Source organism: Cheilinus undulatus, linkage group 3 (assembly GCF_018320785.1).
Source record: "Cheilinus undulatus linkage group 3, ASM1832078v1, whole genome shotgun sequence".
Taxonomy (NCBI): Eukaryota; Metazoa; Chordata; class Actinopteri; order Labriformes; family Labridae; genus Cheilinus; species Cheilinus undulatus.
Window position 1 is genome coordinate 18,499,490 of NC_054867.1, and position 16,461 is coordinate 18,515,950.

At 39.4% G+C, this 16,461-nt stretch overlaps 1 protein-coding gene across 7 annotated transcripts in view; it reads right to left on the reverse strand.

The window, feature by feature from the left end:
- LOC121503405 (chemokine-like protein TAFA-1) overlaps nucleotides 1-16,461 on the reverse strand; it is a 204,662-nt gene that overhangs the window by 10,507 nt on the left and 177,694 nt on the right. For 5 of the 7 annotated variants that reach the window (XM_041777823.1, XM_041777832.1, XM_041777807.1 and 2 more), the window contains 3 exons: nucleotides 11,538-11,662; nucleotides 6,588-6,679; nucleotides 5,284-5,463 (listed from right to left, as the gene is read on the reverse strand). In XM_041777823.1, coding sequence (XP_041633757.1) covers nucleotides 6,653-6,679; nucleotides 11,538-11,662 — 152 coding nt within the window. In that variant the 3' untranslated portion in view covers nucleotides 5,284-5,463; nucleotides 6,588-6,652. Of the gene's footprint in view, nucleotides 1-5,283; nucleotides 5,464-6,587; nucleotides 6,680-11,537; nucleotides 11,663-16,461 lie in introns of those variants that run through there. The other 2 variants (XM_041777815.1, XM_041777849.1) reach the window with 2 other exon arrangements.

Below are 16,461 nucleotides of genomic sequence, written 5' to 3' on the forward strand. Positions count from 1 at the left end.
GGATGAGCTGGCACTACCTCTATATTTTTAGGTTACTAGGATAATAAAAAGTCCTCTAATCCAGTCAAGAATCACTGGAAACAGGCAGAATCCCATGGGCATATGTCAAATAAGCTGTCCCAAAGCTCCATGTTAAAGAGACACTTGCTGTCTTCATCATGTCCACTAGGTCATTGCTCCATAGCTGCTCCTCTGTGAGCACTACACAGCCTCAGAGTCTCAGATTTAACATCACAGTGTCTCTTTTTGTACAGATTTGGTCTCTCTTCTCCATGATCCTCTCACACAGTAATCCTCTGGGTTCATCTGTCCGGCATTTGCATCTCTATCATCTACCGTACAACGACATGTATCCAAGTGTTGGAGCAGAGAAATGACCTTAGCCTGAACAAGAGCAGTAACAGGTTAGACATTACTGCTCACTCTGTCTCAGGCACAATCCACCTGAGGTTTGTTAGCCGGGAAAAGAAGGGCTGTATGCAAATGCTGTCATTTCAACCCACATGCATATGTGTATGTGTGACTTCAAGTGTCCTCTGTTCTGTTTTGTCCTCCGTCTCTTCAAATGAACAGTGCAGCAGGTATCAGCGGATTGCTGAAGGATTTCCTGCCTATCCCATCTCTGCTGGCAACTAAGCAGTCTGCATTCTAATTTGCAGACCGCATTAAATTGCAATTTACTCCGACTTCAGTTAGTAAAAGAAGCCAAGGACAATTGCCTTAGCAATAAAAGAATTTAGTGCACACACAGCCCTAGCCTATCCCCCTTTCTGTTTTAGAGCCGAACAAATCAATCATGCCAGCTGAGAAAGCTCTTCAAACAGAAAGTAAAAAGCACCCTCTAAAAACAGAAGACTCCAGACAACAGAATACATCAAGAACCATTTAATGCGACATTGACAGTGGAAAAAAACAGAGAAAACAAAGATAAATTAATCAACAGCACTTGTAATGCTCTCCTTTCACCCAAACCTGTATAAAAATGTCATGAGGAAGAAAAAATGTCAGTTTTTACAACTTAAACCGCAGTCTTTGAAAGTGTAATTGTGACTGTAAATGACACACACTTTACCATTCAAGCCTAATTTTAACTCAGTCCTCATGATGAAATCATACAGGACTGCAGAGGGGGAGAAGAGTGAAGCAAAAGGTGAAACAGATGATTTGTACATGAAGTGTGGAGTTCATTCTGATGATCAGCAGCGCTCGGTCTCCAGCTTTGACAAATTAAAGAGTGATGAATCTGCTGGCAGGTCACTTTTGCTCTGAAACTGTCTCACAGATGGGCTACATCCTTCACGGTGTGGTATTTTGCCTGAAAAAGTGCCCTTCAGTTCTTTTTATGAGGGACGTACAGGTCTGCAAGTTACTCATGTTGAACAAGTTGGAGCGGACACACTGTTTAGTGTGAGAAGTGCAGTGTATCCACTTAAATTAAACTCTCAGCACTCAGCCATACCACTCACTTATAAACAGTAATGTACTTCATAGAAGCCTTGCAGAGTTAAAACAATCTCTGAGGATGAGTGGATATGCTGAAATTCTTTAATAGAGCCAATAAAATTATTTGAATGCCTCGTGAGGATAGTTTTTCTTGTATTTGTTTGACATGTATTTGAAGAACAAGTTCATCAGAAGTGCATCAACTCTTAAACCTAGTTCTGTGTTGAATCTCAGCCGTAACATCCAAGCTGTAAGTAATCCATTAGAGTAATCAGAATACTTCTCTTTGTTTTAAGTAATGTAACACGTTAGTCAAGAAATCCCAATACACAGTGCCTGAGCAAATTTTCCTATTTTCCTTTCTCTTTTGTGGACAAAAACATAAAAGCACAGCTTCTTTTTCTCTCCTACCTGTTGGCACGTAGCTGCATGCCAGCTAAAGGTAAACACAGCTGTGTCGGTGCATGCACCTTGACCTATTGAAATGGCAGAGAGGACGGCATTATACTGTGGGTTATCCACTTAATATTAAATTTTCTGACGAAAGGGACAAAAACAACATAATGGTGAAACAAAGTTTAAGAGCTTGTGTGGAATTGATTTCAGTGAAACAGCTGTGCTGCAGTTTCATTTAGGTGCATAATGCCTATATTCATCATCAGATGTGAGCATATTAATGAAGGTTTTTACATCTGTTCTCTCTGTTATCAGGCTGCAGAGATACAAAGATAGATGTAAAGTTGTCATCATGCCATTTTTATAACTGACAAGTACAGGGGTAGCTAAGGCCTTTTAATTTTGGTAATGCAAAATGAGTTACTTTCCTCAGTATGTAATGCAGATACCAAATAAGTTACTTTGAAAAGTAATGCTACCCAAAACTGACAAGCCCTAGATCCACGTAATCCACTAACGCAAGAAGACGTCTAACATCCAAGTCCTCATAAATATTCAATACAATCAGAAAGTATTCAGAACCCCTGCACTTCTTTCAGTTTTTTTATGTTGCAGGCAATGACTGTCAGCTGAGTTTTAGTTAAGTAGTTTACTCATCAGAGCTGTGCTTGCCCACAATCTGATATGTCTTGTCACTCTGATTGGCAAGAAATGTAAGAGACAGACAGACAATTTTCTCAAAGTCTCTGCCCTTCCCATACGCAGACAATGGCCAATTGCACAGATGGATGTAAAATATACAAAATTCCAGACGGACAACCATCACTGCAGCCCACTGCGATCTGGGCTTTACAATCAGGTTCTTGGTCACCTCTTATCAAGACCCTTCTATCCTGTTTGCTCAGTTTGGCCAGGCGACCAGCTCTTGGAAGAGTCCTGGTTGTGCCAGACTTCTTTCTTTGAAAATCATTGAGGCCACTGTGCACTTGGGAGCTTTCAGTGCAGGCAGTTCCTTTGACCTCATGGCTTGGTTTTTACTCTGATATGCATTGTCAACTGTAAGGCATTATAGAGATCTGTGCACCTTTTTTTTTTTACAACATTTTTTGGAAACATCTGTAACTACAGTATCAGAAGTTAATTAAATCATCCATGTCTCCTCATCTTCTGCTTAAACTGATTCAGCAGTTGTTCTTTTGTCTTCTCTGATGCCTCCTCTCTTTTCTATTTTGCAGTTTCTGCAGTATTATCATCTCCTGTTATAATTAACTTTCTACAAAAAAATCGGATTAAACTTCTGATTAGGGTTAGGGTAAAGGTTAAGGTAAGGGTGAGGATACCAGACATTGAAAACCTGACCTGCAAAACCTAATAACAAAGTGTTTAAAAAGCCAAGTAAACACTCTGACAATAGAAAAAACTTGTCCTTCATGAAAACATTCTAACGCAGTAAATGTAGCCTACATAGCTCTGCTAGCTGCTTAAGCTACATAGATACTACATGCTACATAGCTAATGGCGCAAGGCAGCTATGTAGCTATGTGTCTGTGTTATCTGCTAGCTAAGTTCGATTAAGCTACATTTGCTAAAGCTCTTGTTGACAAAGCTTACTTAGCTAAAGATAATGTTGCTACATAGCTAGAGTAGCTATGTAGCTATTGAGCTAATATAGCTAAACTGAAGGTCAGAAAGTAGCTTTGTTAGCTATGTAGGTATGTTATCTACATAGCTATGTTAACCTTAGCTACATTTGCTAAAGCTCAAGATGCTGATGCTAACTTAGCTACATCGGCTTATTTAGTAAAGTTAGCTGCATAGCTAGTGTAGCTATGTTATCTTTGGCTGAAGCTAATAATTAGCTGAATTTAATGAAGCTAAAGCGAGCCACTGTTTATGTAACTACTTCTAATACAGGTCTATACAGAATTTAACCCCGGATTAGACATCTGACGTTTTTCTATGTTTTATGTATTAAATGTTTTTTTAGACTGTAATGTTTGCAATGTTGTTATTTCATGATTGTAACAGTCAGACTTTGTTTATGAATAACACTGAATTAGAAAAAAAATCTTAAACTGGAAATAGCTTGTAATTACGGCATTTCCTTTCTAAGATATATGGTGTCTCAGATGCACAGTCTGTGAGAGTGGCCATCAGAAATGTACGGTCTGCAGCCAGACCCCTCTCACATAAGATGCTGCCATGGTTTCCTGAACACAAACAAAGGAAATATGTTGGCAGGACCAGGAACTGGCATAAATATCCCACTGCTGACTAACATTTAAGAAGAAGGTTGCAGAGGAATACACACCAACATAAGGCTGTGATGCTCACAAAGGCATAGGTTCCAATGGTGCTGCTACGGCTTAGATTCAATACAGAAGTAGAAACTAGGCTTTACAGTTGAGCTTTTTCAATGAAAATAAGCCTTTCAATCACTAAAATAATAAAGACGAATACGAGGTGTTTGACTTTAGTCTTTCTCATCGCTCCTGTCCTCTTCCTTTAAAAATGTGTACACTGCAAAAACTTACATCTAAGCAGGATTTTTTGTCTAAGTTTGCAGTCAGAATGATCAAATAACACGTACTGTAAGCCACATTCAGCAGGAGTCCAGATAAATATTTAAGTCTACATTTTAAACCATAGACTGTAGAAAGAATTTGACAAACCCCGTGTGACGTCAGTCGTCTGCTTACAATAGGCGGACTCAAATGGCTCTTGAAGCCAATCCATGGAGGCTTTCATATTAAAATTGGGGTCTCAACCGAACTTTGGATCAACCTAATGGCCCGCCCGCTAAGCGCAACTTCCTGTCAGCCTGCTAGCTAGCATTCTGGTTGACAGAAACGTAGCCTCTGCCTGCCGAGCTATCTGTCAATCAAATGAGATGCCCCAATCAGCTTTCATCCTAAATATAATCCAAACGATCGTGGCACAAAAAAATTCACCCCCTGTACAGTGGGGGCACAATAAGACACTAGCTAATGAGACATGTTTGGTGTTTTGAACCAGGCTTTAAACCAGTTTATTTCTAGTGTCAAAACCGGCTGTTTAACATGTGTCCAGATGGGACTTTCGGTGTTCCTGGAGCCAGCCTCATGTGGACACTCGCGGTATAACATTTTTTGTACTTCCGCATTGGCTTCATTTTTTAGGACTGTAGGTTGCCACTTGTTTTAAACACAAAAATAACACTTTAGCTGCTTGTAATGAGAAAAAACATCTGCATCTTCATCATGGGGCAAGCATAAACGTTTTAAAATAAGATGTACTATCTAAAATAGGTTTTACATCTTATTTCAGGACATTTTTTGGGCTCTAAAGCTTAAGGTAAAACTTTTATCTGGACTCTCCAGGTGCATGGGACTTAAATGAAGTGCAATTTGATATTTGTTTCTAGAAATGAGACCAAAACACTTGATTAGATTTGACTTTTTGCAGTGTAATTGTTGCAGGGAGCAGAAATTCATTGATCTATTTGGCAAGTGGAGCAGGTAATGCAGATCTATGGAGGGCGAATGTTTTGTAGGTGCTCCCCAGCCTCGCTCCCACTGTGACTTCCCCAAACAAAAGGGTCTGCCTTGTCTGCTGCTACAGAACAGGCAATGAAGGGCTCCCTCTCTGAAAGACATAAAGAAAGAAAAAGAAGAAACACGGGTGTCAGGCACAGGCTTTGCTACGCTTCTTACTTTTCATGCCAATTTTTATGAAAGATGATGGTGAAGTCCGCCTGTGTGGGCCTGAACAACTAGTGTTAGCGTCTGCCTCATTGTCATTTTCAGAGCAAAAATGAAAACCTGCGGCAGAAATAAAATTGTGATCACTATTCGAAAAAGACAAAACAAGCAAACCCAAAAAAACTAATGCAGGGTTGTTGGCCTGCTGGCTCATGACCGAGCAAATACAAATGAGGCAATTTGGCCTGAGACAGAGGTGAATGAGGAATGTTGATTAAAAAAAGGAGCAGAGTGCAGGATGAAAGGCCTTTCATGTAGCCTGTGGGCTATGCTGCTTGCTGATAGCTGCCTCAACAAGACCCTCAGAGGGGGATCGGGATATCAAGTGGCCTCTGATAAGACAGGAAATGTGGAGAGGCCTGCCTGGGGCTGAGGGTACACACAAAAACACAGACGTATCAAACACATCAAACGTGCATTTAAACACAACTAGGAGCACACACAGTGAGGAGCAAGAAGCATGTCACAGATTAGTGTCTAATGGGATTGGCAGAGCAGTGTAAGGCACTGTAATCAAACCCACACAGTGGCCGATAGCAAAATCAGGACATGGAACAAAAGAGGCAATGAAAGGAAGGGAGACTGATCCTGCCATTACACCCTGCTCACAAACAACAGGGGGGACCTCACTGTGAGTGTGTTTGGATGAGTGTGCAGCTACACACTCCACATTTCACCATGCTGACTAATATTTTTCAGTGATACATGTGCCTCTTTGTGCAAAAAAATGCTGCAACTTACTTTTCATTTATGCTTGTGCTGCCTGTGCCGGTTGATAAATATTTACAGTGGGTGGCGGTGCGTTCAGTATTTGTGTCACGCCTGCCTAATCATGCACAGCATGTAAACACACACTTGATTATTTCGCGCTCAGTATTTGGGTTAATGAGAAGTCATTGAACATGAGTTGGTCCCACTCCCACTGGCCAACACTCAAGTGCATTACAGTGATGTGAGAGAGAGAGACGGGAAAACAGAAACAAATAACAGCTTGAGAAAAAGACTAACCTTTACAGAAGCAAGAATGCAGCTCAATTTCTGTTGACGCATCCTCTGCATTTTGCTTCCGGAAGCTAAAAAGGGGAGTATGGCTGGGTGTTCTGCAAAGAGAGGGTCAAGAGAAAAGGACACGTGTGTATTGGGTAGAAAAGCAACTTCGGGCCTGAGTTTTTGGCCCTTTTCTCTTCAGATTTTGATAGCAATAGCCATTTTACTTAAAGTTAATGCTCTGTGTGCACATATACAGTCTCTTTTTTCATGGTTCTCAAGAAATTTCACAAAAAAATTATGCATATCTGAGTTTACTTGAATCAAATTGTGCAAAGGACTGATTTGAAAATTAGAGATGCATTCTTTAGGGTGAACCAAGTTCTCCACCTTACCTTGACTGGATGAAAGACCCCATTCCATCAACTTCTCCCTGTAATATTTGGGCCTGTGGAAGGCCCCCGTGAAAGCTTTATGTCTATTTGCAGGCATATAATCTGCAGAGCAACCTTGGGAAGCCCCGTGCGGTCTAACCTTCACTGGCTGTTCCCCCCTCTCCCTGCCGTCACATTAGTCTCGGCTCGTATTCAGAGTCATTGTCACCAAGCACTGAGAGAAGACGGGGTTTGCTGATCGGGAGCAGGTAGGGGAGGGGAGTCAATTAAATGAATACAAATCAGGTGATCAACCTGTCACAGAGTGCTGGACTGCTTCTGTGAAGACTTAACTCGCTTCATTATTTTTGCATGCTACATTTGGAGTCAGAGCCAACAGGCAGAGAGGAACAGAGTGGCCGTTAACTTCATCTGTGAGAGGAGTGTGGCCCGAGGCACAGCCCACCTGTTTGTTTACTGCCTGCTTTATGTTTGTTCTTTACTTCAGTGGCTCTTTGAAAGGTTGCTTACTCGAGACAAAATCCACCTTGTTAAACAGAGGGAATGGATTTGTGTGCTTTCTAAGTGTTTTCTGTGCAGTTTGACATCTGTAGATCCCTTTTAACCACAGTTTTCACCATATGTTTTTAATGATATTAAATTACTTTAAAGAGCAACTTGCAGGTTACATTTTCAAAGTACAGTACATACTAAATCTGGTCCTTCAACAACTGTTGAATGGTTTAATCCATGATTTTCAGTGTTATACATCACAAAAGAGGCACACAAAGAAGAGTCAACGTCAGACTTCACAGCTGCTTAAAAACTGCGAGACTGAGTCTGAGGGGTCAAGTCAAGTTCTTGTTTTTGAATTGTTTCAATAGTCTTACGTTGCATTTCACTAGCTATTAAAGTGGTTCAAGGCTACAATTTTTGGTTAATCCTCTGAGCCCTAAGCTATTTTTTAACTATATTGTCTCACCTGGGGTTATTGTCTTCAAAAGCTTGTAAAACATCAACCCTGTGGTGCACAATCAAGCTATAAACTTCCAAAAATTTGAGCTGCAGTAATTTCATTTGAATTTTTTAAAAAGTTATGGGACCATAGAGACGAGAAAAACTTAACAGAAACTAAAACTCAAATGTGTAACACACAGTAAACAATAACGACTAAGGTTTTTTTGCATAAACTTGTTCTCCAATCTCTTGGGGACCAAAAAGTGAAAAATAATCATTCAGAAACAAAAAAAATCTTCAAAATATTTACATTTTTACAAAAGAAGTCCTTGTGCTTCTGTGTGTTAGCTGTATTTGTGGCATTATTCACAGCAGTTCCTGTCTCTGGAGACATAGAGGGACACATCACAGGCTCTCTGTCTCACTTGCTGTCCATTATGAGCTATTCAGGCCATCTACTGCATGATATAAGTGTTAAAAAATGAAAAATTACCCAGTTTGATACAGCATGACATGTTGACAGAACAGCCTGGGATACAAAATTGTGGATAGCAATAGCTGCTAGCAGCAGAAAGAATCATAAATTGAGTAAAACTGGATAAAAAGACATTCAATTACAGGGTTACTGGTGTGGATTTAACCTTAAATATCCTGGAAAGTCACCTAAGTTCCAGGCTCACCAGAAAAACAAGCAACATCTGCAAGGGCTACAAAGGCATGGATGGAGTCATTAGAATGGCACAATCGCAGGCTGCAAAGTGGCTCCGATTTATGGTTCAGAAGTTATCAAACTTTTTGTAACCTGTCTCTTATTGTCGTACACGACAGTTTCTTAAAGAACAACAAGACAACTGTCAAGAAAAGGAACGGGGCTAGTGTTCATGGCTCTGCGCAGGTCTTCTATTCTGCATGAGTGAAAAGGCTTAGAAAGCAACATCCCAAGATGCCAAATGGGGGTGTTTTATGCAGGGTCAGCTGAATTGACTGAACCTTAAGAATCCTCCCACATAACCCTGATCCTGTTCAGGAGTGGGCTGTGGCTGTGACTTGTGTTCAAGCTTCACTGAATTTCAGTTTCTATCATGATAAACATGATAACATGTTCATTTCATCTTTTTTCTATGTCCAATTCTTCACAGTTAAAGTCCCATATTATTGTTTTGTTGAAAGGCCTTTATTATGAAACAGCCATATCAGGGTATCAGCAGGGTACACACAGCACCAGTGCTAATAATTTGTAAATAAAAAATATGATGAAAAATGTTTGTTGACAACATCTTTCTGTGGAAAGGACAAGAATATCTTAGGCTAATGATTGATCTTAGATAATAAAAACTCTAAGAGTAGTTTTCATTGAAGAGACTAGACAAGACTAAAAATGTCAGTGCTGGACTGTTGGACATTCAAAATCCATTATATTTATCCAGTTTTCTAGTATAATATAATCTGTCAGCCAAAACATAACCACAAAAACGTTATTAGCTAAGGCCTCGGCAGACAAACTCGATGGCGTCTCTTTTGTCTGAATGTGCCCGGGTCCCTGGGACATCCACAGCACAATCAGGAGCTTGTGGTAACCCTACTACCCACCCAAATGATACTCTAGGCCAGTGTTACTTGACCCTGCTTAACCAAAGAGCCAAACTGTTAAAAAATTCCTCTGCATGAGCCACAGAAATGGTCGAACAGCGGTAAAAATGTGGCAAAATATGGGTGAAAAGGGTCAAAATAGGCATAAAATGGCAAAACTGAATGAAAAGTGACCAAAATGGTGAGAAAATATGGCAAAAATGGGTTAGGAGTGACAAAAAAGTGAGTTACATATGGTCAAAAAGGGGCAAAAAATATGAGTGAACAGTGACTAAAACAGACAAAAAGCAGCAAAAAGATGGGTAAATGGGCAAATATGGGAAAAAGTGGCATTTAATGGCCAAAGGCAGTTTTAATTGGCAAAAAGTGGCAAAAAAAAGGTGAAAGGGGAAAAAATGTAAATTGCAAAAAGCAGGATAAAAGAGGCAAAAACTGGTGAACAGGGGTAAAATGTGATAAAAGTGGCAGAAACTGGCCAAAAAGCAGCAAAAAGTGATTAAAATTGGAAAAAAAAAAAGGGGCAAAGAAAATGTACATGCAACAAAATGAAGGTTGACAATTTAGTTTAGTTTAGTGTGACAATAAAGCTTACTGTACAAGTGTGGAAAACAAACTGATTATTGTGACTTGCACCGGATAATTTCTGTGTTCAAAGCTTCCCTGTTTTATGGTTTTCTGTGGGACTAATAATTGAAATTAAGACATAAAAAGCCACAAATCATCACAAAAGAGCCACATGTGGCTGAAGAGCCATGCGTTGAGCATCACTGCTCTAGGCTGTTTCAGCAGATTATTTTCCCATGCCCCTGGTAAAATGTAGGGAAATCCAGAGCACATCATGGTTGTGTCAATCCTCCTTCCTACCGATGGTGCCCTTGGCAGCTCACCACATCTATGCCTTACTTCAACCTCAATCATTGTCCAAAATATTCCTTTAAGTTCTGCACAGTAATGTATATTGACTAAACTTGACAAGAAAGTGCACTTTTATTGACTAAAACTACACTAAAACCATAAGGGGTAAAAAGGACTAAATTGTGAATCTAAGTATTAGTTTTCTGTTTTTTAAAAGACTAAGAGGAAATCTAAAGTAGCATCAATGACGCATAAACATGAGTTAATGTGTGATTACAAAATATGACACTTCTCAGATGCCAACTTTCATAACTGTGATTACTCTTCATATTGGCATTCAAAACAATGCAATTAATAAAAAGATGATTGTGGGTCTCAACATGAGGACTGCAGAGTGCTGATGTGAGTCCTGCAATCTGCAACATATCAGGTTCAATTTTTCCTTATTATTTCCTTATTAAAGCTTTGACATGTCATAAGATTTAGATTGTTGTGACACTAACGTATTGTTAGATACCAGTGTCTAATGCCCTTCACTCATCACGACACCAGCACTGTTCTCACCTGGTTGTCCTCATTTCATAATAAGCTCTCTTTTGATGTCATTATTTTATCTTTACCTGACCTGTCTCTGCTTTCTTTGAGGCCTAGCAGGTTCATAATCATGAGCCTGTGGTTTTTTCATACACATTTTCTCCCTCAACATCAACATGACGGTCATTGTAACCCATTATTAATAACATTAAACATAAAGCTAAATAAGCAGAACACCGGCATTTAACTGAAAATTTTATTTTCAAATTATTTTCCTTCAGATAAATTGACTGCTCCAACCTGCAAGTTGCTCTTTACGGTAATGGAAAGCATTTCAAAGCATCAAATCAATTCAAGTATTTAAGCACAGGCTTTAGTATTTTCTGTAGTTTTTCTTATTTCAGCTCTAAGGAAAGAGGTTAAAAAGCACAGATAAATCTTTTTGCGCCTAGTAAACAGGTATAAACGTGCTAATGTGCAGCCACAGCTCTGTGTGCAAGCGTCAGCCCAGGTTTAATATGCACACAAAGTACATACAGAACAGGCATATGTACTGTATGTTTTTGACATTGTGCATTGCAAGTGTAGGTCTGATCATGCAGGTAGATGCATTTTGTGCCTCAGAGTGTGTGGATGTGTGTAAGTGTGTGCAGGGTCTCACTCTTGTGGTCTTGATTTTGTTCCCGGAGGAGCACATCCATCCAGAGTTGTCAGGCAGAGTCTTACACTCTTCTCCCTCCAGACATGGTTCCATCTCACACCACCATTTCCCAATTACAATGGACGCTGGGGAAGGTGAGCACAGACACAAAACAAAAACCTGGTTAGTTTATCGCACTGAGCTGAAATAAAAGTAAGAACTTCACAAGAAAAAAATGCTTTTAAATGACACTTAAAATTAAATAAATAATCACACGATTAAAAAAAGGAGCAACCAGGGTTTAAAATTTAGGCAGAATAACTGACAAAAAGAGGAATACATGCAAAAACCTCCCACGCAAACATATTTTGTCTCCATATCCTGCACAGGCACACTTGTATTTGTACATAAACACAGAAGCACCCACACACTTTATTATGAGCAGCTCCAGAGGAACGCCCAGCATATACCCAAATGAATATTTTTCCCCCTTCTCCGGCCTCAGAGCAATTCTCTCCTTGCTGCTTGGATACTTCTTCTGTTGACAATATTGTCTTATACAAACAGAAATTAATCATTATTTTGTTTTGCTTTAGCTACATCGCATGTAGGGGAGCAATCTCATTTTTAATCAAAACTAATTGCCTCTCATTAACATCGACTGAATTCTTCCTGCAGCTATCTGACAAAAACAAATATGTTCTCATCTTCTCATCATGATCTCCCTCCCTCTTTGCACTTCCTCTGCACATGACTCCCGGCCAGCAGTGGGTGTGTGTATTTGTGAGTAGATGGGACTGAGAATGAACTTGCTAGGTGATACTGAAAAACAACTCTAATATGCAAGTTACCATTCAGAAAAATTTATACAGCTTGTGAAGTATATAAATGGCTTGATATCCTTAATTTGGAAAAAAAAATCATGCAGGAATTGCAGTTATTTCTCAGCTTCTGAATTCATTCAAAATGCAACATTTTAAGCGGCAAGTTTAAGCACAGAAAGTCAGTTGCCGGTATTTTCCTCTGTGCACCCTTTCCACCAACCTTGGTAAACCGATGCAATGTCATATGCCATCTTGTACTTTTTTTAAATGCAGGGAATTAAAAGTGAGGTGCTTTAATAGCAGTGAGCCACATAGTTTTGCCTTCATTCTGTGAAAAACATACAGTACCTATGAAGAATATTCAGCATAGGATATTTTACCCTCTTGAAGATTTTCTAAATCAATCATGGTCAGTTAAATTACAATAAAAACACTTTGATGTCAGAGTGAAAACAGATTTCTACAAAGTAATGTCAATTAAACAAAAATATGTAATGTGAAGTATGTGACTGCATAAATATTTACCGCCTTTAAAGTGACTGACCTAATTCAACAGAGGTCCAGCCAATTGGTGCTAGTAGTCTTATGGTCAGTAAAATGAGGATCACCTGAGTGCAGTGAATTTTTTTCAGGTGATGGCAGTACAAATGAACCTGTGTCTTGAAAGTTCAGTCACCGGTTCATCAGTATTCCTGGCTACCATTACACCATGAAGACAAAAGAACACTCCAAGTAACTCAGAGAAAAAGTTATTAAAAAGTACAAGTCAGAGGATGGATAAAAAAATTTCCAAAGCACTGAACATCCCCCAGAGTGGAGTTAAATCCATCATCAGTAAATGGACGGAATATGGCCCATGTGTAAATCTGCCTCTTTCTCACAAACTGAGAAACCCTGCAAGAAGGAGACTAGTGAGAGAGGCCACCAAGACACCTATGACTACTCTGAAGGAGTTATAAATTTCAGCACCTAAGATGGGAGAGACTCTGCATACAACAACTGTTGCTCAGGTTCTCAACCAGTCAAAGCTCTATGGGAGAGTAGCAAAGAAAAAGCCACTGTTGAATAAAACTCAGATTAAATGTTGACTGGAACTCATCAAAAAGCATGTGGGGGACTCCATGCTCAGGTGGAAGAAAGTTTCTTGGTCCGATGACACCAAATTGAAGTTTTGGCCATCAGACTAGACACTATGTTTGGTGGACACCAAACATGGCAAATCATCGCAAACACATCATCTCCACTGTGAAGCACGATGGTGGAAGCATCATGCTGTGGGGATGATTCTCAGCAGCTGGCCCAGGAGGAGTTTTAAAGGTAGAGGGTAAAATGAATGTGGAAAAATATCATAAAATCCTGGAGGACATCTTATACAGTCTGCAAGGGAACTGTGGCTTTGGAGGGGACTTATTTTCCAGGAAGAGTGACACTTAGTTTAATCTACCATAGATGGATTCAAATAAAGGTGTTGAAGCAACTCAGCAAAGACTGAGAGAAATAGAAGGAAGCTGAGCTGAATTTCCTGAGTTGCAGCAAAAGTTCTGAATACTTATGCCAGTGTGATATTTCAGATTTTTCTTTTCAATAAATTTGCAAAAAATTTTTAAATTCAGCCTTCACTTTTAAATTACTCAATGTAGAATAATGAGGAAAAATGAATTGAAACAACAGTAGCATCAGGCTGCAGCATAATAAATTTTAAAAAAGTGAAGGTGGTCTGAATACTTTCTGAATGCACTGATGTTTCATTTTTGCATTTTTCTGTGCCTTTTTAAAAAATTTGTAGACTTCTCTTTGCTTTGCCTTACTACTGATGCCATTTATGTTATTTCCTCAGATCCTGCGCTTGTCTGTCAAAGCAAGTGCATGATCTGTTTTTCAAGTTGTTGTATAAATCAATTCATGATCATTTCTATATTAGCACCAGCTGACAGCACAAACATGAAAGCTGCTTCATCCTGAACATATTAAATTGTGCTTTATAATGCTAAATCATAACTTTCAGCTTTTCAGTGAACAGCAGACTGGAGGAAAGAGGATGTGAATCTATTTGAATGAAAAAATTGATTTTGAATCCAATCATGACCCCAAGAATCAAGCAAATCAAATGTGAAATATTTACATCATAGTTCCACATGATCACTTAAAGCAGGGGTGTCAAACTCAGTCACATCAGGGGCTGGATTCTGGATTTAGGTCTAACCTGAGAGCCTACTAGGGTCAGCACTAACCATAAACTGTCAGCCTCATTTCACCGGTGATAAAATATGAAATAACAACACTGATGATAATTTAGAAATTCAAAAAACTAAAAATCATGAGTTTAAAAAGTCAAATCTGAGATAAAAAGTCCAACTTATTAGTTCTAAAGGTCAGAACACGATATTAATAAATAGAAAAATAATGTTTTTAAAGGGCAAATATATGAGAAGAAAGTTGAAATCATAAACTTAAAAGTCAAATATGTGACTTTAAATTGTAAATAGTGAGTCTGATAGGTCATTATATGGGATTAAATAAAAAGCCAAAATCATAAGTTTGAGTCATAATCTTTAGATGCAAAATTCTGACTTGTTAACCAATTTTTCTTACTCTTTCCTTTTCAGATTTTTATGGCTTAACAAGGATACTTTAAATAATCATGGTTAAGTTTACATTTTCATACTGGAGTAAATCTGCAGACCTCATACTGGTGGGCCAGTTATTATAGAAATATGATATGATCTTGCGGGCCGGGTATAACCATTCCACAGGCCAGATCTGGCCCTCGGGCCTTGAGTTTGACACCCCTGACTTAAAGCATACGTTGTTCTCCTACAAAGAAACATTTCATATCATGACCATATCTTTTTCTCTGCAGTATCCAGATGTCTTGCCTTGGGAGCGTCTCTGAGGGAAAATCTCACAAATAAAGATTTTTTTTTTTCGATGTCAAGCTGTGATTCATTTATTAACCATGATGTGTAAAGAACTGTTTTGTTCTTCACACACCTCCGCATGAGCTTCCTGACAGCAAGCGTTCAAAGTTCTGAGGACGTTTAAGGTGATAAATCATCTTTTTCCCCAGTGTAGAAGTTTCCAGCAGGTAGTATGTTTTCTTAAAATTTGCCCTTTAAAACTCCAAAGAGCATTTTTCCTTTCATCACAGCAGAATAAAGAGGATGTCAATGACACGGAGAACGTGATCAGTTAAACTATCATTTCACTTTGGAAACACATCTTTGTAACCAAGCGGAGAAATATTTTCCCCCTTGGGCTAAGATATGTTGCCAAGGTTACTGAACAACAATGTAATGTGAGTTGGAGCAGCATGTGGCCCTCAGATGATAGAGGAAGATTGATAAAGTGCAGTCCATGACAACACAAAGCATGTTATTTTTGTATAAACACACAGGAGAAAGAGTGAGGACAGAGTTACCCCCCTGCTGTTGTTCACTGAACTCACAGCTGATGTCCTCTGTCCCTCCATGAGCCCTGAGGATACTCCACACCAAGAACCAGAGCCTCCACTGACAGGCTGTGAACCCGGCCTTTGGCTCCCCCTTTGGCTCCCCCTTTGGCTGTTTACCTTCTCCTCTAATTACCTCATGTTGGTCCATCATCCACTGTCCGCCCTCTGTCTTGCTGTCTCTGTGCATAAGCTTAATATGTATTTCACATCATTAGCCATGTTTACATTCAGCTCTGTTTGAGGTGCAACACCATAACCATGCAGGATGCCCTTGTTAAGAAGCGAATTATGACTCAGCGTGAGGAGATATGTTTAATCAGCTCCAAAGAGTCCACATCATAATGCATGGCTGCACTCGTACCCTGTTTAGCCCCATTCCACACTCCATAGTGGAATGCAGAAGTTATTTTTCATCATATCACAAACCGCCAAGGATTCATATTCAACAATGAGAATGCACCTGAAATTGGAAATGGTGAAGTAAACCTGAGAATCAATTCCTTCGATTGCAACTAGTGAGTGAGAAAGTGGTGAAGGTGAGAGAAAAAGGAACCTGGATTAAAACACTGCCGAGCACATCCTGCTAAATCATGGAGCTGCTTTGCATGAATGTTGAATAGTATTTACTGTACTTCACAGAAGTGCATCAACTCTCCCTCTGTGCCCTGAA